The sequence below is a fragment of the Ursus americanus genome, chromosome 20 (genome assembly GCF_024610735.1).
Source record: "Ursus americanus isolate L20-20 chromosome 20, mUrsAme1.1.p, whole genome shotgun sequence".
Lineage (NCBI taxonomy): Eukaryota > Metazoa > Chordata > Mammalia > Carnivora > Ursidae > Ursus > Ursus americanus.
In genome coordinates, this window is record NC_142146.1 from 53,688,435 (window position 1) to 53,709,658 (window position 21,224).

General features: G+C 38.0%; 2 protein-coding genes across 5 annotated transcripts in view; one reads left to right on the forward strand and one right to left on the reverse strand.

Moving 5' to 3' along the window:
* Positions 1–16,482, reverse strand: part of IFT80 (intraflagellar transport 80) — a 116,773-nt gene extending 100,291 nt beyond the window's left edge. The window contains exons 1-3 of one of the 2 annotated variants that reach the window (XM_087870319.1): positions 16,370–16,476; positions 10,954–11,079; positions 1,925–2,009 (exon numbers count right to left, since the gene is read on the reverse strand). In XM_087870319.1, coding sequence (XP_087726445.1) covers positions 1,925–1,963 — 39 coding nt within the window. In that variant the 5' untranslated portion in view covers positions 1,964–2,009; positions 10,954–11,079; positions 16,370–16,476. Of the gene's footprint in view, positions 1–1,924; positions 2,010–10,953; positions 11,080–16,369 lie in introns of both variants that reach the window. The other variant, XM_087870318.1, reaches the window with a different exon arrangement.
* A 313-nt stretch (positions 16,483–16,795) lies between these two features.
* The window catches only part of SMC4 (structural maintenance of chromosomes 4), a 36,301-nt gene continuing 31,872 nt past the window's right edge, over positions 16,796–21,224 (forward strand). The window contains exons 1-4 of one of the 3 annotated variants that reach the window (XM_045811568.2): positions 16,796–16,951; positions 18,101–18,244; positions 19,142–19,320; positions 19,785–19,976. In XM_045811568.2, the coding sequence (XP_045667524.2) occupies positions 18,106–18,244; positions 19,142–19,320; positions 19,785–19,976 (510 nt within the window). In that variant the 5' untranslated portion in view covers positions 16,796–16,951; positions 18,101–18,105. Of the gene's footprint in view, positions 16,952–17,833; positions 18,245–19,141; positions 19,321–19,784; positions 19,977–21,224 lie in introns of all 3 variants that reach the window. The other 2 variants (XM_045811577.2, XM_045811587.2) reach the window with 2 other exon arrangements.

A 21,224-nucleotide genomic window follows, 5' to 3' on the forward strand; every position in this document is an offset into this window, starting at 1 on the left:
TTTGATAAGTTAAAAAAATCAAGTGTTAAAAGAAGGCTGAAATCTAACAGAAAATACCTGCTTAAATTACACGTTATAGTAACAATTTACCTAGGAAAAAACCTACAGCTTAACTGCCAAAACTAAAATCTTACCAAATTTTTTGACATTAAACTTAGGAAACAATTCAATTATAATTTGCTGCACCTACACAATGCCTGGCACTGGATAAGACATGAACCCTAATATTCCTACTTTGTTTAACCCATTTTCTCCGTCTCTAATTTATAAGGAGGATTTCTATAAATTGAGGTACTCAAGTAGCCCTCCGTTCCTCCATCAGAACAGGCTGCCTACCCTAGCAGAACTGTGTATATAGAGAAGGCATTTCAGTTTGTCATTTACTGGGAACCTTTTTCTTGCATGTATCTTGGTATCTATATTACCAGATCCTTCCTAGTCAGGTTGTTTGTTCTGTTATTATTGTATAAACATTTTACTTCCTCCTCTTCTCACTAGTGCTTTTTATTGGCTTATCTGAGCAATCAATAAACTCCAAGGAAAAAGAAACAATGTGCTTTAATTATTCTGGAATGTTCTAAGATTTAATATTTCAAAATGATAAATTAACCAAATTACCAAAAAAGGAAAAGAGAAATTATAGAAAGATCTTAAGAGTCTGCAAAAATAGATAATAAAGTAGCATTGGAATATTCAAAATACAATCTAAACAAAAAGACCTGGATATCATGAGACCATTATTGAGAAAATTGTTCCAATATAATTGCTATAGTCTAAACAATGCTAGGTAAAACCTAATATTAGAAAGGGAGAATGTTAGATAAAACCAAGAAAGGAAGAAAATACACACATACACACCCATTCTAAAACAAAAAACATGAAGTTTATCATTATATAAATTTCTATAAGTGCACATCGTACATGTGTGATGTATCTTCAACCTAATAGGTCAACTAAGAGTATGGGAGAAATGAGGGGACTGACAGATTAAGAAAGTTTAAAAAACTACTATTCTTCAACTTGGAAAGGTAAAAGCAGACAACAGACACAATCAAAATCTTTAAGATTGTATAAATCAAAGAAAGTATATCTTCACTCTACAGGTAAACTAAGATAGTATAAATTCAAAAAATTTGATCAAATATCTAAACAGTGCTTTGCTATCTCTGATGAAAGACCACATTTTTCTCTATTTCAAACCTACGTTTTGTAAGATAAAATAAAAATGAATTATTAGAAAAATGGTCTTATATTTGGGTGTTGTGACAATGTCAACTTGCTATAAAAATTTCTTACTTCTTACTTTCTAATTTCTGTACTTATCCCTTCACAGACCTGCAACAGGCTACAGTTGATTCTTATAGAAGCACTAATCTACCTAAGAATAAAGGTAGAGCGACCTGTCATATCTTCCTGACATATAATTGGATATTCTTGCTAACAAAATATAGGGTCATGCATTTGAGTAAATATTTATAATCACTACCTTCCCACATGAAATAATAAAGGTCTGACTGCTCAGATTTCCCCAGCTTATCCTTCACTTTATCATGAGTGTAAAGAAATAGAGCAGAACACAATGAAAACATACTAAATCACACTAGCAAAGAAATTATTTGTGTTTAAAAAAAAAAAAGCCGCTCTTTAAGATCCTACTAGACTAAACAAAAACTGTGTTTTATGTACTTAAGCACAGTACTTAAATAGAGTAAGAAAAATGTCAATAAGAATTTGAAAGTAAGATTTAGAGCAAATAGTTTGCTTTGGAAAATTACCTGCAACACATGATCTCAAATATTTCAAAAACAATTTAGCTAAATTACCATTAGAAGAATGAAAAAAAATTCACTCTTTAACTAGAAGACAAAATAAAAAACTTTTAACAATAGATGATCACAATAAGGTTTATAAGTATCAAAAGGATATGTTTTGGTTCTTTTAAAAGAGATATCTTCAGTCTCATGTCTCCACTTTCAGCAAAATTTTAAAATGCAACTTGATTGTATTCACTGTAAAAATAAAAGTTAGGGGGAAAATATAAAATCTGCATTAAAAACAAACACATGTACACAAAAAAATAAAAGCAAACAAAACATCTTAGCACTCCAACGACACTAAAATACCTTTCATACATGTTGGCATCAAATACCTGGAAAGAAGAAAACGAGTCAGTGTGCAAATCCTGCCAAGGAGTGACTGGAAGCCTCGGGTTGGACTCCAGAGGTCCACTACAACGGACCTGAAACAGTTCTACAAGTGCAGACCACCACTGTCTGAGCAGGTAAATAATTTCCAAAGGCTGTCCTGGGGTCGAAACAAAAGACTCTGTAAACTGGGAAGCCCTTAATGGCAGATTATTATTGTTCCTATTGAATGGTACATTAGAATAAATTCCCAAGGTCTAATCAAGGGATCAAGGCCTTAATTTTAATGGCCTCAATTCTGGAGCCCATATGTGAATATTATGACATCATCAATCTGAGGTTTACATTCTGTTGAAGGCAGATACACTGTCCAACAGTTATGGTTGCCATGGTGGCAATGTGAAAATAAGTGAGTTACTTAAGGAAGAGGTAATAAATCTCTTATAAAAGTTATATAAAAATCACAATGTAATTGCCAAATAAAAACATGGAAAAAGAAGAGTAATACTCTCCCAAATAACCTTGTCTTCAGAAGATATAAATCAAATGGAGTTTCCTCAAAAAATTAAAAATAGAACTACCCTACAATTCAGTAATCACCCTACTGGTTATTTACCCAAAGAATACAAAAACACTAATTCAAAAGGAAATATGTACCCCTATGTTCATTGCACCATTATTTACAACAGCCAAATTATGGAAATAGCCCAAGTATAAATTGATAGATGGATAAAGAAGAGGAATATTAATCATCCATAAAGAAGAACGAATGCTTGCCATTTGCGACAACATGGATGAAAGTAGAGTATTATGCTAAGCAAAGTAAGTCAGAGAAAGATGAATACCATATGATCTCACTCATATGTGGAACTTAAGAAACAAAGCAAACAAAGGGAAAAAGAGAGAGAGAGACAAACCAAGAAACAGACTCTTAACTATAAAGGACAAACTGATGATGGGGGGGGGGGCAGACGGGTGTGTGTGAAGTAGGTGATGAGGATTAAAGAGTACACATCGAGATGAGCACTGAGTAATGTATAGAATTGTTGAATCACTATATTGTATACCTGAAACTAATATAACCTTGTATGTTAACTATACTGGAATGAAAATTAAAAACTTAAACATATAGGGGCACCTGGGTGGCTCAGTTGTTAAGCGTCTGCCTCCAGCTCAGGTCATGATCCCAGAGGCCTGGGATCGAGCCCCACATCGGGCTCCCTGCTCAGTGGGAAGCCTGCTTCTCCCTTTCCCTCTGTCCCTACTTGTGTTCCCTCTCTCACTGTCTCTTTCTCTGTCAAATAAATAAATAAAATCTTAAAAAAAAAACAATTTATATATATATATATATATAAATTGGGACGCCTGGGTGGCTCAGTCAGTTAAGCATCTGACTCTTGATTTCAGCTCAGGTAATGATTTCAGGGTCCTGGGATCCAGCCACAGGTGGAGCTCTACACTCAGCAGGGAATCTACTTGAGACTCTTTCTCTCCCTCTCCCTCTGCCCCTCCCCCCTGCTCACTCTCTCTCAAGTAAATAAATAAATCTTTTTAAAAATTTTTTTAAAAATAAATTACATATCTATCTATATATAGATATATACCAAGAAAATGCTAAATTGTCTGAACCTAATTTATAGTTTCAGAATTCTTTCTGAGTAATATCACTAACCTAAAAAGAAAAAAACAAATGAAAGTGTAATTAAAGGAAAAATAAAACCCTTCACTCAGTAGAAAATTACTGCTAACTACATCAAAGGAGGTGCTGAGTATAGATAAGTATTCCGTGGACCTCCCTTAGATAATTTCTCATTCTCCCAAATCCAAGAAGACTTTTAGATCAGCAAAGTGCTAAATACAGCTGTATTTCAAAGCACTTTTTACACTTATTCTGCTCATAAATTTGTTAGACTGGGTGGGGGTGGGGACTGTTAAAACCACAGACAAAAATCTGAAGTTTTATGGTCAACCAATATGCAATTAGGGTCAGAAACACTTCTTTTCCAGTTAGTTCACTTACGGAGATTTCTGTTCTTCAAAAGTATGAATCTATGTATAGTAGCCTGGAAGGCACACCTTCCAGGGCTTACTTTTTCGTCCTTAGGAGCACCTTTAGCACCTTTCTCAAAACTCCTTTCTCCCTTCCATCAGACCTTCTCTAATTATAGGGGAGGAAAAAAAGCAAAAGTATTTACAAAATGCTGTTTTTCACAATAATTCAAATTCACAAAGCTTATAAGGAGTTTAAAACAATAAAAGCAAACAAATTGGTGCTTCTGGAAATGACAACACAATAGATAAAATATATATTTTTTATATATAAAATATATATATATTTATATATAATATAAATGTATAAAATATATATAAATATATATAATATATAATATAAAAATATATATATTTTATAAAATTATATATTTTATATAAAATATATATATTTATATATAAAATTATATATTTTACATAAAATATATATATTTTATATATAAATATATAAAATATATATATATAAAATCTGAATATGCAATTATAATCAGAAACTTAAAGATCTTTGGCAAAGGAATGATGTATCCTACATCAAAATACCTCAAATTGCTGAAATCCATGACAATCAGGAATAATTCCTCACCAAAGAAATTATAATCCCATATAAATAATAAAGGCAGTTTGGTTTTTATAAGAAAGGTATCTGCAACCATTCAGAACCTGGTGCCAAGGAATCAGAGCATGGCACTCCAACACTGAGAAGATTCTCCTGTGCTCAGAAAGATTTTCCCCCATACATCCTAGTTAGCTGAGATCGTCTGCGTGAAGGAAATGTGCATTCTGATGTGAGACTAGATAGTGGAATAGGGAAAAGAAGTATTAGAGCATAGCCAATTTGGGTAAGTACAGAGCTGCCGGAGGACTGCATTGAGGCTTTTTTTCTGCCCAAAGCCACGGTCACCAAGGATCTGACCAGTCAATAGCATTTGGGGAGAGGGAGTGGCTAGGGTGGGGGAGATAATAAGAAAATCTCGGGGCGCCTGGGTGGCACAGCGGTTAAGCATCTGCCTTCAGCTCAGGGCGTGATCCCGGCGTTATGGGATCGAGCCCCACATCAGGCTCCTCCGCTATGAGCCTGCTTCCTTCTCTCCCACTCCCCCTACTTGTGTTCCCTCTCTCGCTGGCTGTCTCTATCTCTGTCAAATAAATAAATAAAATCTTTTAAAAAAATAAGAAGAAGAAGAAGAAGAAGAAGAAGAAGAAGAAGAGGAAGAAAATCTCTACAGTATAGCTAACTTGATCTATTTTGCAATTCTATATGGGAAATAGATAGGAGCAGCTATGCCTTTACCACTGAAAATCATTGATGAATTGTTTTTGGTCCAGTATAGCTCAATATTTTGGGGCTTAAGAGGAAAAAATGTAAGGGACGCCTGAGTGGCTCAGTCTGTTAAGCGTCTGCCTTCAGCTCAGGTCATGAACCCAGGGTTCTCAGATTGAGTCCTGCATCAGGCGCCTTGCTCAGCAGGGAGCCTGCTTCTCCCTCTCCCTCTGCCTGCCACTCCCCTTGCTTGGCCCTCTCTCTCTCTGTAAAATAAATAAATAAAATCTTTTTTAAAAAAGTAAAATTCAGATTCAAGTTTTCAATATTCATTTTATTATGTGTTAATTATACCAGATTTGAGAGAGGATGTAGACATTGGTAATGATAAGGTAGGTTAAGACTGTGAAAGTAGGTATATGAGGTCAAGGAACTAAGAGGTCAGGGAATGGAATGGAATGATTTGTGGATATTAAATCACTGAGAATAATGACAATAATAGTGGTACAGGATAAAGACAGCTAGCCAGGTGCTAAAAGATTCATTGAATGAGGAAAAATCGCAGAGACCTGCAGCTGACTGCAAAAAGACAGGATAGAGAATGGTTTAACCTGGTAGGACTTGTTTTAAAGGGACTAGGGAATTATAAAGAGGACGAGAAAGAGAATCAATTGTCCAGAAACATCAGTGAGAAACAAGGCCTTTTGATACAGGGGATCCTGGGAGGCAAAACAGCCTCCACTTGAAGGGGCCATGGGGAAAGCAATTTCCTAATGAAACAACCAGATTTAAGTTAGACTACCAAGGTAAAGGGATCATTCAGAGTAAAGGTTGAGAATTGCAGATTTGGCCAATGACATACTGTGAGTTCCAAAAGGTAGAGTGGTAGGATTTAGATGGGGAGTTTGGGACAAGTGGTAGGAAATGGTAGAAATGGCTAGCTGTCCTCCAATATTTATTCATCCCTGCTTCTGTGGTAGAAAATTCTGAATTTTTGCTGTACACCTAGAATAAAACTATGTTTCCCAGCTGCCCTGGAAATTAGGTGTGGCCACATAGGGCATTAACAATTCTGAAACCCACGTGGAGATATTACAACATCACCAACCTAGTGGCCCAATCTGGGATTTATATTGTGGTTAACCACAGCAGCAATATGAAAAGTAAATGAGTTACCTAAGGAAGCTATTTTATTAACTCTTATAAAAGTTTTATAAATCACAACATAATCGACAAATAAAAACTTGAAAAATAAGAGTAACGCTCTTCATGCTGTCATCAAAGCCATGTATAAAACAGCAATAAAATAGAAGGAACCAAGATTCTTGACCTTGTGGAGAGTCACATCAGTCTTGTACCACCTATTCAGTGATAGAGAATAAAGTTTTATCATGTGTAAGTTACCATCATTAACAGCTAAACCTACTAACAAAGTAACACAGGGAACTGAATCTTGAATGTGGAGATTGAGGTAAACATGGCTATAAGGCATGCTGGAAGAGTCGGTCTCTCATGGGAGGATGGATGATAAATTTAAATTATACCCTGCTTCCTGGAACTGCTCTCTTAGGTAGTTTTTTGCAGTGCTGATGCAGTTTTGCAAGGGAGGAAGAGGCAATCTTCCTAAGAGCACATGGAAGTCTGTGGGATTCCTTTTCAATCTGTTGGGGGTGTTAGGCTTTATTCTAATGGGCAGTTTAGGAAGGGAAAGGAATTGCAGAGTTACAGAGGGAATACATTTCACCAACCTTTTGTCCTAATTTTGCCAACCTTAATCTGTGGGCTCAGTTCTTGTACCTCCTCTATATCTACACGACTGCCATGGTGGTATCACCCAGTTTCATGGCTTAATATAAATTCAAACATATTGACTCCATAGTGCAACTTCTAATTTCATATCTCCAGTTCAGACCTCTCCACTGAAACTGACTTTGATATCTAACTGATTATTTGACAACTCATCTGAATATCTAATAGACATCTCAAACTTGAGATCCAAATCAAACCTCTGATCTTTCCTCTAACTTTGCTCCTTTCATAGCCTTACCCATCTCAGTAAATGGTAATTCCTTTCTTCTGATTGCACAGGCCAATAATTAGAATTAGAATTACCACTGACTCTTCCTTCTCTCAAATACCAAATACAATTTTTAAAAATCAAAACTTTTACGCTCTGTCTTCAGAATATCTGATTTTTGTCACCCCCACTGTTATGACCCCAGTTCAAGATGCTATCATTTTTAACTTGGATATGATAGCCTCCTAATTGGCCTCTAACTCCTCATCATCCATGCTCACCACAGCAGCCAAAGTGACTGTTTTAAAATAGATCATGGCACTTCTTTGCTCAAAATGGCTTCCTTATAATGGCTTCCTATCTCACTCAGAGTTAAAACAAACTTTTGCAAGTGTTCAAAGCTTTTATTAATCTGGATTCCTCTATTATAATGGTTAATTTTATGTGTCAACCTGGCTACACAACAGTGCCCAGTTATTTGGGCTAGTCTAAATGTTGCTGTAAATGTATTTTTTAGAAGTGATTAATATTTATTATCAGTCAACTTACAGTAAAGCAGATTTCCTTGCATATCGTGAGTGGGCTCCATCTAATCAGTTGAAGTCCTTATGAGAAAAGACTACAGTTTCCTAAAGAAGGAATTCTGCCTCCAGACTGCAACACCGAAATTTTGCCTGAGTTTCCATTTTTTGGACTCAAGACTACAACATCAACTCTTCTTTCTCTGGAAAGCCCTAATATACCCTAATATTCTCTGACTCTACCTTATTCCAATCTCTCTTCACTCAAACTGCTCCAAACACATAAACCTCTTCTTCTTCTAACATACTAAGAATGCTCCTGCCTCAGGGCCCTTGAACTTGTATTCTTTGCCTGAAATCCTTGCCCCCAGATAGCTGCACGGCTTACTCTCTTCCCTCCTTTACATCTTTCCCCCAAATTCACCTTCTCAGTAAAGCCTTCCCCGTATACCCTATTTAAGGCCATCTGCCATACTACGCACTTTATTTACCCTTCCCCTTTCTAAAATGTAAGCTTCCTAAGTGCAAGAATTTTTGTCTATTTTGTTCATTCCTATATTCTCTGCAACTAGAACCATCCTTGCATACTCTAAAATGGAATCAGCAAGCATAGGTCATAAGTGTAGAAGTTAAAGGTACATAAGTGTACATATAAAGATATTTAAGTGTAGAGGTTAAAGGAAGAAATAGAACAGTAGCTATAAAGTAGGGTAGACCTCAGTATGTTTGGGGACAAAAGAGAAGGAATCAGTGGAGAGGGATAGATTGGCCATCTATAGAAGCAGAGGATATCTAAGACAACGTGGTCACCCAAGAAGTCATTTGATCGAGGGCACTGATAAACGTATAAATTAACAGTTCACAGAAACATAAATACGGATGGTCAGTGGGCAATCAAAAACATGAAACAATGCTTAGCCTCAATTATAATTAAAGAAATGAAAACTAAAACAACTAGATACCATTTTTCTGTTATCAGAGTGGTTAAATGCAAAATACCAAGAACCCAGTGCTGGCATATGGAGAAACAGATACTCGCATAATTACTGAAGGGCAGGTAAATTGCTGCTAATGGTCATTTATTCTTTTGTTCTCCACCCCAAAGCTTTGACTGCCTTTCCTATACTTGGGGAATCCCCTATCTTATGAGTCCTTTTCCCACTACAAGAAACATTATTTCCTCTCTAGCCTTCCTTAAAGCTAGACAGAGGCAAGTAGTCTAGGCTCTGCCAATCTGACACATCTGTGCTATAATTTGAGTTAGAAGCTACTGATTCGGTGGAAGTATTGTATAAGGAATCTATCCTGGGAAGAATTCCTAGTCATAGGAACTTATCGTATACATATAAATGTACATCAAGATACATATGCAACTACATAAGCCTGTTTATTACAGAACTCTGTATAGTTTCACCAAAAACTAAATTTAAATGTTCATCATAGATTACACACTTAGGTTGTGGATAGATGTGTTTATAATGTGGAACGGAGTTAGAACCAAGGAACTAATTTTAAGAATTAGGCTTAACATTATGCTAATTGAAATAATCCAGTCACAAAAGGATAAATTATGTATATTCCACTTATATGAAGTATTACAGTAGTCAAATTCATAGAGACAGAAAGCAGAGTGGTGGTTGCCAGGGGCTAGGGGCAAGGAGGAGGAAGAATGGGGAGTTATTCTTTAATGGGTACGGAGTTTCAGTTCTGCATGGTGAAAAGAGTTCTGTGGATAGATGGGAGGGGATAGTAGTACAATAATATAAATAAACTTAATGCCACTGAACTGTACACTTAAAAATGGTTAAATGGTTTACAAAAAAAGAAAAAAAAACAATTAGATTTAAGAATTAAAACTAAGAGGGGAGTGTGGGTGGCTCAGTCAGTTGAGCACCTGACTCCTGATCTCGGCTCAAGTCATGATCTCAGGGTCGTGAGATAGGCCGGGGTTGGGCTCCCACTCAGTGCAGCATCCGCTTGAGATTCTCTCCCTTGCTTCCTCTCCCTGCTCGCACTCTCTCTCTCTCTCTCTCAAATAAATAAATAATAAAATATTTCTTAAAAAAAGAATTAAAACTAAGAGGTAGAAGCACTAACAAGACGAGAAAAATTTTAAGCAGGAAAGAAGGAAGGCATAACTTGTCAACTTATAGATAAGAAACAGCAGACAAGCCTCAAGAGTGAACAAGAATGTGAAGAACAGATAAAGCACAAGAGCTAGATCATAAGTACATTTATACCAAGTTCTGTCTGGGTCATTTGCATATTGGTGAGCCCTTGGGTATTGATATTAAAATTAATGGTTTGCTTATGCCTACCCCAGGCCCTATTTTTAAAAGTGCAATTTTTATGTACAGTTTTCTAAATTGATAGTTCTGATTGGACTCCTGTGACACTTTCCCAGAAGAGCAAGGAAGGAGAGGCAGGCAGATCTTTTACTCAGGTTGTCCCATCATAAAATCACTTGCAGACTAGAGCTGGGATCTCTTGCATGTGAGAGAAGAGAGAGGCAGGCTCACCATTTCCAGAGACAGATTCAAAGGCATAATAAGCAAAAGAAACAGGCTTGCAAATGGCCATATAGTTCAATTACCGAAGACCTCCAACCCCCATCCCACACCAATGCCTCTATGCATTTGCTAAAGTATATGTATATGCTGTGGTATTTACATTTCCCTGCAGTTCCAGCCATGATTATATCTAGAACTTGCTAACCAGACTTTTAATATTAGTTTTGCTTGCTGTATTTATAATCCTTTTGCAGTATGGCCTAATAAATTCTAGCCAGTAAACCATAAATTTTCAAATCTCAAATAAGCAGTCATCTTGAATTCATCCTTTTAATTCATGAACTAGCATAAAAGCAACACACTCAACAATATGCTAGAGTGCTGCGCAACTATTTAAAAAAATGAGATGGGAGCACATGGGTGGCTCAGTCAGTTAAGCGGCTGCCTTTACCTCAGGTCACGATTCCAGGGTCCCAGGATCGAGTCCCACATTGGGCTCCCTGCTCAGCGGGGAGCCTGCTTCTCCCTCTCCGTCTGCCTGCCACTCCCCCTGCTTGTGCTCTCTCTCTCTCACTCCCTGTCAAATAAATAATAAAATCTTTTTTAAAAAATTAATAAAATAAAAATTAAAAATGAATCTGTGTGTGTTGAATCTGTATGTACTGATATAAAAAGATGCCTGTAGGGGCGCCTGGGTGGCACAGCGGTTAAGCGGCTGTCTTCGGCTCAGGGCGTGATCCCGGCATTATGGGATCGAGCCCCACATCAGGCTCCTCCACTATGAGCCTGCTTCTTCCTCTCCCACTCCCCCTGCTTGTGTTCCCTCTCTCGCTGGCTGTCACTATCTCTGTCAAATAAATAAATAAAATCTTAAAAAATAAAAAAATAAAAAATAAAAAGATGCCTATAATGTTAAACGACAGAAGCAAAGTATATGGCAGTATAATATAAAACAATCCTTTCTGTGTAAATAAAAAGGGATATATATTTAAGCTAGAAGATTCTAAAACACTTTTCTGGGAAGATATGCAAGACAATGGAGACCTTTGTGAGGGCAGATGCACTGGGATGAGAAGGGAAGGTTTTAATTATCATTTTATGTTTCTGTACCATTTGAAGTTGTTCATAGTATTTTATTTATCTATACATTTGTATATTTAGTACAGGATTACCTGAGTGATAGGATTATGCCCAATTTTGTTTTCTTCTTTATGCATTTCTGCATTTGAAAAAACCTAATAAATGTTATTTTTCTCATAGGATCACCATTCTCATTCTCTTCAGTCTCTACTGCACTTGACCCCCTTCTTATTAAAACTTTTACCTACTGATCTTCCAGATATTGTATTCTGTTTTCTTCCCTATATAAAATGGGTCTAATAATACCTACTTCACAGGCTGGTTATGATAATTAAATGTGTGTAAAATGTCCAGTAAAGTGCCTGAAACATAGTAAGAATTAAATAATCATTAGCTATTCATAGTGAAAATTGGTGTTTTTGTCACTCTACATATATTCACTCTTCCTAGCTACAAAGAAGTTTTCTCTTCGGAACACCCACTTCCCCACTTTTAGCCCAGGTGGCTTCAGTGAAGCCAGCATGAGAGAGACTTAAGCCAATTAGAACATTCCGTTCCCTTTGCACAGAGACTGTTTCACAGGTGGCCCAGGACTTTTATTCAAAAAAATGATGAGGTCGGGGCGCCTGGGTAGCGCAGTCGTTAAAGCGTCTGCCTTCGGCTCAGGGCGTGATCCTGGCGATCCGGGATCGAGTCCCACATCAGGCTCTTCCGCTATGAGCCTGCTGCTTCCTCTCCCACTCCCCCTGCTGTGTTCCCTCTCTCGCTGGCTGTCTCTCTGTCACATAAATAAATAAAATCTTTAAAAAAAAAAAAAATGATGAGGAAGAAAAACTTTCCTTTTTCTCAAGACAATTTGGATTAGGTTTTCTGTTATCTATAATCTAGAATCCTACCCGAGACATTACTATAATTATTTTTCTTTCTAGAGTCTAAGAATGGACATTTTCTGGTGCTATCTTCCTTTACAACCTTAAAAAAACTAATCTGTTTTTATGTTTCAACCATTCATATAGCACTGTCTCATCCTATTTTCTTTCCTAAGCTATATTCTTTGCCTCTGCTCTCACTGGTACATCTTTCCTAATCCCGACCTACATGAAAAAAAGCAAACTCATTTTATAAAATAGTCTTTCCCCAAAAAACTATTCCACTTCCTTACTTCCTATTTTTTCTGTGTTAAGACAGGTGAGAATTTCAGGGCACCTGGGTGGCTCAGTTGGTTAAGCGTCTACCTTCAGCTCAGGTCAGATCCCAAGGTCCTGGGATAGAGCCCTGCATCAGACTCCCTGCCCAGCGGGGAGCCTGTTTCTCTCTCTCCCTCTGTGGCTCCCCCTGCTTGTACTCTCTCTCTGTCAATACATAAAATCTAAAAAAAAAAAAAAAAAAAAGATAGGTGAGAATTTCAATAACATTCATATACTAATATATAATATAATGTATAATGTATTTATGTACATATTATATGGATGTGTAATATGTGTATGTGCAACATGTAAAATGTATAATATGTAAATGTATAATAACATTATCAAGAGGAATATTCATTACTATCTGTCCTGTTCTATAGCCAATTTATTAATCTTTTTTTTATGATTTATTTTTAAGTAATCTCTACACCCAGTGTGGGGCTCAAGCCCACAACCCTGAGATCAAGAGTTTCATGTTCCACCAACTGAGCCAGCCAAGTGTCCCAACCAATTTATTAATCTTGAACAACATTCTCTAAGTATTTACTCATTACTTATATAAATTCATGTTTATTTGTTCATTTTTATTTATTAGTTAAGATCTAATTAATCCAAATACTTGCAATTAACTAAAAACTTGATTAATATTTTTAAAGATTTATCCACAAATCTAATATCAGACTGTATGAAATGTTGAAACCACATCAGCAGACAAAAAAAATATATTATGATGATGACAAAACTTAGGTGTGTACTTAAAGAACTGCAAATGTGGATTTGAATTCTAATTCCAATTAGTCTCTGTCAATTTATTTTTATTTCTTCCTATGTGGTACAATTTCATTTTTAAAATGTAAAAAGTGAGAGTTCTCTTCTCGGACTGCCTGAAATTACACATAATGGCTGTTAGATTATTTTGGATCAGAAAGATGAGACTTGATTATACATTCCCAAATGACTGTAAATTAGTCTATCCCAATCTGACCAGCTTCTTTTTATAATTAAACTCTGTTATTTTCATGAGAAGTATCCAAAGTATTGGAAGGGATCAATTAAGTCTTTTTTCTTGTGATCCTAATCTCTTCTCAAATCACTTCTTCACTTATGCTAAGTGTCCTACTTTCACTTTAGATTTAAGTCTACTCTGTAGCTGTTTGTTATAAATGTCTTTTCTACATTATACAACCTGGTTTAGCATGTTTTGAAAATATTTGTTCTGAGTGGAGCATGGTTACGTTCAACTAAATCTAAATCTATAGGTCACTTAATTGATTTATTGAAATTACATTTCTTTCTCAACTCTCGTTAAGACCTATTGCTATTTATAGCAATCATCAAAGGCAGTAAAACTAGGAATTATCTTTAACTTGTTTTACTTTCTTTCCCCTCATCACTAGTTCAGGATTCAAAAACAAAGAATAGTATCTGACTGACTTTAGGTATTCAGACTCTTAACCATTAAAATCTACAAAAGCTATAGATTTTTCCCCCAAATATGCCTGGATTTTTTTCCATTCTACTGTGTAGGCACTTCTTACACATGGAGGACTGTACAGTAATAATCCAATACAGTCGTGTCTGATCTAAATCTTTTTCCTCTTTAACACATTCCACTTAACTACCTTTTTTTTTCTTTTTTAACCAAGTTACTCCTTAGCTCAAAATTTTTCTAATAAGTGTTTCCTCCATATCATATCTAACATCCTCAGTCTGGCTTTCAAGACCCTTCATAAGCTGACTTTCTAACTTGACATCCCATTATTCATCCTTAGCACATGCCCTAATAAGGTGCAATATCAAATGCTTAGCATGCGTGCTAGACAATTATAAACAATCCTATGAGACAGGCATTATGCACTGATTTTATAATAAATATTCTCAGAGATTGATAAATTGTGTAAATTGTCCAAGCATGTAGCTAAAAAAATGATGGGATTTGGGATTTTGTTATGTTACATCTTTCTACTACATTGTCTCCATGACCCTTATACACCACTTAATTTGGTCTAGTCTTTGCTTTTTCCATGGTTGATATCTCTCCAACTCAGGTTTTGTAGTGTTTTACAAACTTTGAAAATTCAAGATTCCAGAAGCTTTCAAAGAGAATCACTACATTTTCTTGATATGCCTACCAGCCAATAATTTTTTTCCTTGAGTTTTACTGTCTGTAGTTTGTCTTATGAAAACAGTAATTTGTTTTCAACTTTAAAAATAAAGATATATTATTGGGTGATGGGCATTAAGGAGGGCACTTGATGTAATGACCACTGGGTGTTATATGAAGCTGATGAATCACTAAATTCTGCCCCTGAAACTAATAATACACTAGATGTTAACTAACTTGAATTTAAACAAAAATATAAATAAATGTGTGTTATAGTACCGAGTCAGTGTTCCTGCAAACCACGCCAGTCCCTGAACCTCACCAAATTCTTACAGTTGGCAGGGAGTGTCCTCCACATCTCTCTTGAGAATCACTGAACCTGACTTTATGCTCTTGGGGCAAGATTCATACTACTTACTTAGAATGGCAATATAAATTCATTTATAAAGCAGATTTATCAGTGCTTTACCATGACAGGCCCTAGGTATACGAAGGTTAAAGGGGGGTAAAAAGGCTCCCAGTTCTCAATGTCAATTACGTAAGTGTCGCTGAATAAATAATTATTGGAGGTAGTCAAATCAACCAACGGTTAACATAATAGGGGATTAGAATCACATCGAAGAATGTAATCAAAGTTCTGGGAAAACTAACTCCCCAGAAAAATGCACAAACACACAGAATTCCATTTACAGTTTCAGCGGGGGGGAGGGGATAGTATTAGGAATTCCACTGAATCTCAATCACCTTACCACCAGGATCACAGACTCCAGGTTAAAAATCAACTAACAAGGGGCACCTGACTGGCTCAGTCGTTAGGCGTGTGCCTTTGACTCAGGGCGTGATCCCGGGGTTCTGGGATCGAGCCCCATGTCAGGCTCCTCAGCTAGGAGCCTGCTTCTCCCTCTCCCACTCCCCCAGCTTGTGTTCCCTCCCTCACTGGCTGTCTCTCTCTCTGTCAATAAATAAACAAAATCTTTTTTTAAAAAATCGACTAATAAAACTTAAGTTCTCATGGCACAGGAATACTTGCTTAATAATCCTGACTATGCCTTGCACAGTGCAACGTACTCAAAAGTTAAATATTTTCCGATCGATAATTTTTCTCATTAAGATAACCAGATAACATCGACAAATCTTTTCTTCCATTACGGAATCTTTCAATCAAATGATTTTAAGAGCCCGAAATCCCCTTTCACTAGTGACACTTATGACCTAACACCAATAAATTCGAAATTATTTTGCTATTCACATATAGACTATACAATCATTCACCAGTCCAGGTTTTCTGTTCTTCTTGTCTTTCTACTCCTTCCAAACTCGGGGGTTCCTGCTTCGAATCCCAAAAGCTACATCCAGAGCCCCACTGCCTCCAGGGAGATGGAAAATAACTGATGCTCTATACCGCATACACTTAAAGCAGGTAAGGCGGGGTCCATTGATGGCCACAATTTCCAAACCCCTTCCTCACCACATCCAGAGGTGAAGAGATTTACCTTAAGTTCCAGGTAAGCAGTGACGATTGCTCCCACAGAGCTAGGACCAGTTACCAAGAAGCCTCCCGACCTCCCTGTCACCATAGTGAGCTACGCACACTCCCTCTTCTCGCGATACTTCCCCGCCGCGGGTCACCCAAACCCGCCCTCTCTTTAAGGGACGTTAGTGGATGACTGAGCCCTTCTTCAGCTGTGGGTGGAGCCCTAGTGGTTTTTGCCTCTTGTTCAACACTCTCCAGATTGTTTTTTTTATATATATATTTTTATAAGACTGCTGCCGTAGGCCTCAGGCAAAAAGTGCTACGCTCAGCCTTTTCACTTAGTATAAACGTGCCCTGCCGCCTAGGTCCCGCCAGGAGTTTGCGCAGGCGTGTAAGCGACCAGAAGATGGCGGTGGTAATCGCCGCATTTTTTTCAAATTAGTGGTTCCCAGAAAGCATTGCGCGCATTTGTAACGAATTTCCGTTCGAGTTTGTATTTTAGGCGCCATTTTCGAGTGAAGGACCCGGAGCCGAAACACCGGTAGGAGCGGGGGTGCTGTACAACGGTTTCCAGCTTTGGTGTGAGTGGACTGCCCCGCAGGTAAAGTACTTATTTTCCTGATCAGGGTGTCACAGTCTTACTTCCTGCCCCGTCTGCGGGCGCCTGGAAAGTAGAGGCCTTGAGCTGGAGCAGCCGAAGTCCGCTCTGGGCTGAGGCTGCCGCCGGGAGATTTCTTTCGCTGTCACCCCTCCCCCCCTCGGCCGCCTCCCGGCAGTCGGGACTCCCGCGCGCTTCTCGCGGGCGCCGCTTCTCTGAGCTACTTAAGCGTCTCTCGGCGGGGGTGTGGGGGACGCAGACTCTAAGCCTCACGGATCTCTTCTCAGAAATGCTGGTTTCTGTCGGGAAAGGGCGTCTCCCCTGCCCCCTGACCTTCTCTCTTCTCCCAAGGGACTAATCACCAGATCTGAGCCCTTACTGGTGACCTTTTGTAGTTTATTGTCCAACGAGATTCCTCAGCGGGCCCCGGAGGGACAAACCCCGCCACCCCAAGATGATTGAACTGGAACAGGCGCTGCCCACGTCTGATTTGGAAGTCGAGAGTGGTCGACCCTCGTCTCCGGCCGCCTTTCCTGGTCGGACGGTAGCGAGGAGACCTGGAAGCCCCGGGGCGGTCAACGGCGCCAAGAGCTAAATGGCGGGGAAAGTGGGCGGCGAGTCGCCCGTTAGTCTTATTAGCTACTCTAGGAAGAGTTGATAGTCCCCCGAACCTAAAGCTAATAGAACTCTTCTCACAAAGTCTGTGCGCTTGCTTCCCTAACCCCAACAGCGTGGGAATGTCAGTAAATACCGGCGTATAGGATTTATTTCGTTAGGAAATTAAAGGATAAGATTCTTACACCCTTCTACTGTGGGAGGACGGGGATGGGGGGCATTAAGAAAATAAAAAGAACTTAAACAGTTCTATCCTTGTTTGATAACCAGGCACGTCTAGGTTTTCCCACTTGTTCGGACTTAAAACGAATCCCGCCTTTTTGGCGCTTGGGTTTTTTGTGCCTTCTTTACCGAGCACCCGCTGGCGTCGAGCGGCGTTTTTTAAACGGGGCTCTCGGAAACTGGCGGACGGAGTTGACCCCCGAGTGGCATGGGGTGGGGGCTGAACCCATCCGACGCGGGCGCCGGCGGGGAATGTACCGGTACGGTTCTGCGGCCCGGCGGGCTGACTTGCTCCTGGCTCTCCCCCGGCCCCAGCGACCATGCCCCGTAAAGGCACCCAACCTTCCACCGCCCGGCGCAGAAGGGAAGAGCCGCCGCAGTCCCCGAACGGCACCAGCAGCGACGCGGAGTCGGAACCCCCGCCCGGGCGCGCGGGCAGCCCGACTCCTGCTACCGCAGGTGAGTACCGCCGCGACTCCACAGGAAAACGCGCTGGGAGACCAGGGTGGGTCCGCGCCCAACCTGGGACTGTCTGGTGTTTGGGGGCGCGGAGGTGAGGGGCTGCGGAGTTGACGTCTGTAGATCGCGTATCCGTCCCGTAGAGCAGCTCAAGAAAGCGATTTGGCAGTTTTCAGAGATCGGAGTCTTCGCGCAATTTCGGTGTAACGGTGCTGGAGGGGATTGGGGCAAGTACGTGGCTACAGTTATGAATTTGTTTGTGGCCTTGTATTTCCGCGGAAGTCGGCATGGTCAGCCAATAGCTAGTGGACTATTTTCTAGACAGAATTAACATGATTATATCTTAAAAGTTGCTTGGCCCTAACTTAACTTCCCTAGTCTTAAATTGCGTTTAAAGAGATGGTGATAATTTACTCGAAACTACCGTAGTTTTTGTGAGTATAGGAATTGGGTGACATTAGGAAGCCCCTGTGACAGGGTCGCTGGAGCTCTTGAGTGTCCAAAGTTAAGGTTCTAGGTGCTCCGAGATACGGGGAAAGTTAGATCTAGAGCCTTAGGATTTAACCACCTGTTTAGGTGAGGAGCAGAGAATCAGGTTGCTGTGGTTTTCCCAGACCTGCTTTATGTTGTAGTGTTTTGACTTCTAAGAGATACATTTTTGTAGGATTTTGTGACTGGTGGTCATTTCTTTTAAGAATTTCTTTTTTTTTTATAAAACCAAGCTGAAAGATTTTCATTTCTCCTGAGTTTAGGATAATACATTTACGTGGAAAATACAGATTTCTAGGTTTCATAAATAACATTTCTCCAAAGAATTAGCAGGCAGTAGCTCTCCGAACAAATTGCACTAATGCAGGCTTTTCCCCCCTTGCTTTCCCTTTCCTTTGACTGATTTAGAGACACCAAGTGAGGAAATTGATAATAGAAGTTTAGAAGAGATTTTGAATAGCATCCCTCCTCCCCCACCTCCAGCAATGGCCAATGAAGCTGGAGCTCCTCGGCTTATGATAACTCATATTGTAAACCAGAACTTCAAATCCTATGCTGGGGAAAAAATTCTGGGACCTTTTCATAAGGTATTTGATTAAATATTTTAAATAATTATTATAGGGGAATGTGTTTTTATTACAAGATATTTCAATTTTATCATGTTTATCCTCATTGATAACACATGGTATGTTTCCTGTGTTTTTAACAACCGAAATTAGTTTTTTGTTTATCCTGGTTATTTTTGGTACCTCTTTAGCTATTAAGTTTTCCCTCACTGAGTAGAATTGGTGAGTTTTTGTTTGAAGAAGTATTTTCTCTATTAGAATGAATTTTGTAAAAAGTGAGTTAGAATTAGAATATAGTCTTATTTAAAGTGCTGAAGCTTGCGATAAAGGAGAACATGATGTAAGAAAACAAGTTGAAATTAAACCTTTTAAATACTTAGTAGTTTTGCTGCAAGTAAAAAAAGCAAGCAGTTTAAATTAAAATCAGTTGTATAGTATGACCTTTTTAACTTCACTTTAATTTTTTTTCTGTTCTTTTTATGCAGCGCTTTTCCTGTATTATTGGGCCAAATGGCAGTGGCAAATCCAATGTTATTGATTCTATGCTTTTTGTGTTTGGCTATCGAGCACAAAAAATAAGATCTAAAAAACTTTCGGTATTAATACACAATTCTGATGAACACAAGGACATTCAGAGTTGTACTGTAGAAGTTCATTTTCAGAAGATAATTGATAAGGTAAGGGACTTTGGAGTATTTAGTTATTTGCAACTTCAAATACGGAACACAGGATTTCCACACATTGCGCATTTATTATTTTTGGCTTAAATTGGCTTTTAAAAATCGCTGTATGTTTAAAGCAGAACAGATACTGATTTCATTACCTCCCAGAGACTGATTTCATTACCTCCAAGACCATATTTTCTTTTTGAGTAGTGGTGGTGGCAGCTGTTAAACTTAAAATATTAAAATTTTCAGCCAGAGTAATGAATTATAAGTAGCTCATCATAGTACTTATCTTTTTAGAATAAAATGAGCAGTTTTAGTATCCTGGGTGCCAGCTAGGCATTCTTTCACTATAAATTTTGGGTTCATTTTTAAAGTTCTGTTTTTATTGCTTTCAGATAAATTACCTAAATTCGAAAATGTAACAGTTGACTAATTTTACCATCTCCATTATTTTAATTCACATTAATATTAGTAGTCTGTAATATGTGTGTCTGTAATATGAAAGAGCTCTGCTTCAGTTTAAACTATCCTTTGTAAATTACCCTTTTAAAACAGGGAAAAGGTGAAGTTAGTAAGTTTGTTTTCTAGAAAAAGAAACAATTTTAGGTAAAATGTGTATTTAGATTATTTACATGGTTCTGTTGGTATTGGTTTTTTTCTCGTCTGTTGAGTAACTTTGGAAATTCATGGCTTAAAAATGACCGGTTGGAACCTAAAAATATAGAAAACTCCATAATGAAGCAAGGATGTGACTTGGCTTCTAAGTTTTGCTTTTTAGATTTTTTTTTTTAACATAAAGGGCTTTAATTAAATTTACATGGTGTCATCTATTTTAATTTTGTTTCTTAATGCTTTTCTATTATACAATTTAGGTTGAAAAATGATTGCCAGTAAATGAGGCTTGATTTCTTTGCCTATTATAATTATGTTTGATTCGTGTAAATTTTAAAAGCCATGATTTCAAAATGGCAAAGCTTTTAAGGGAAAGCAAGTTTTAATATTAAAGTAGATTATTAATACTTTTTTTTAATCCGTTTGATTTTTTTTTAGAAATTGGGGGAATGTAGTTGTCGATTCTTTGCAATTTTTTATACCTTCCACTAATGGCATATTGTTTACCAAAAAAAAGATAAAAAATTAAGCCATGTTATGCCATTACTACCTTTCTTTCCTTGAATCGTCTCTTTCAGCTTTTTAATATGGACTAGTAATATAATCTGTAAGCATGGTTTAATAATTTGGGTGAGTTTGTTTCAG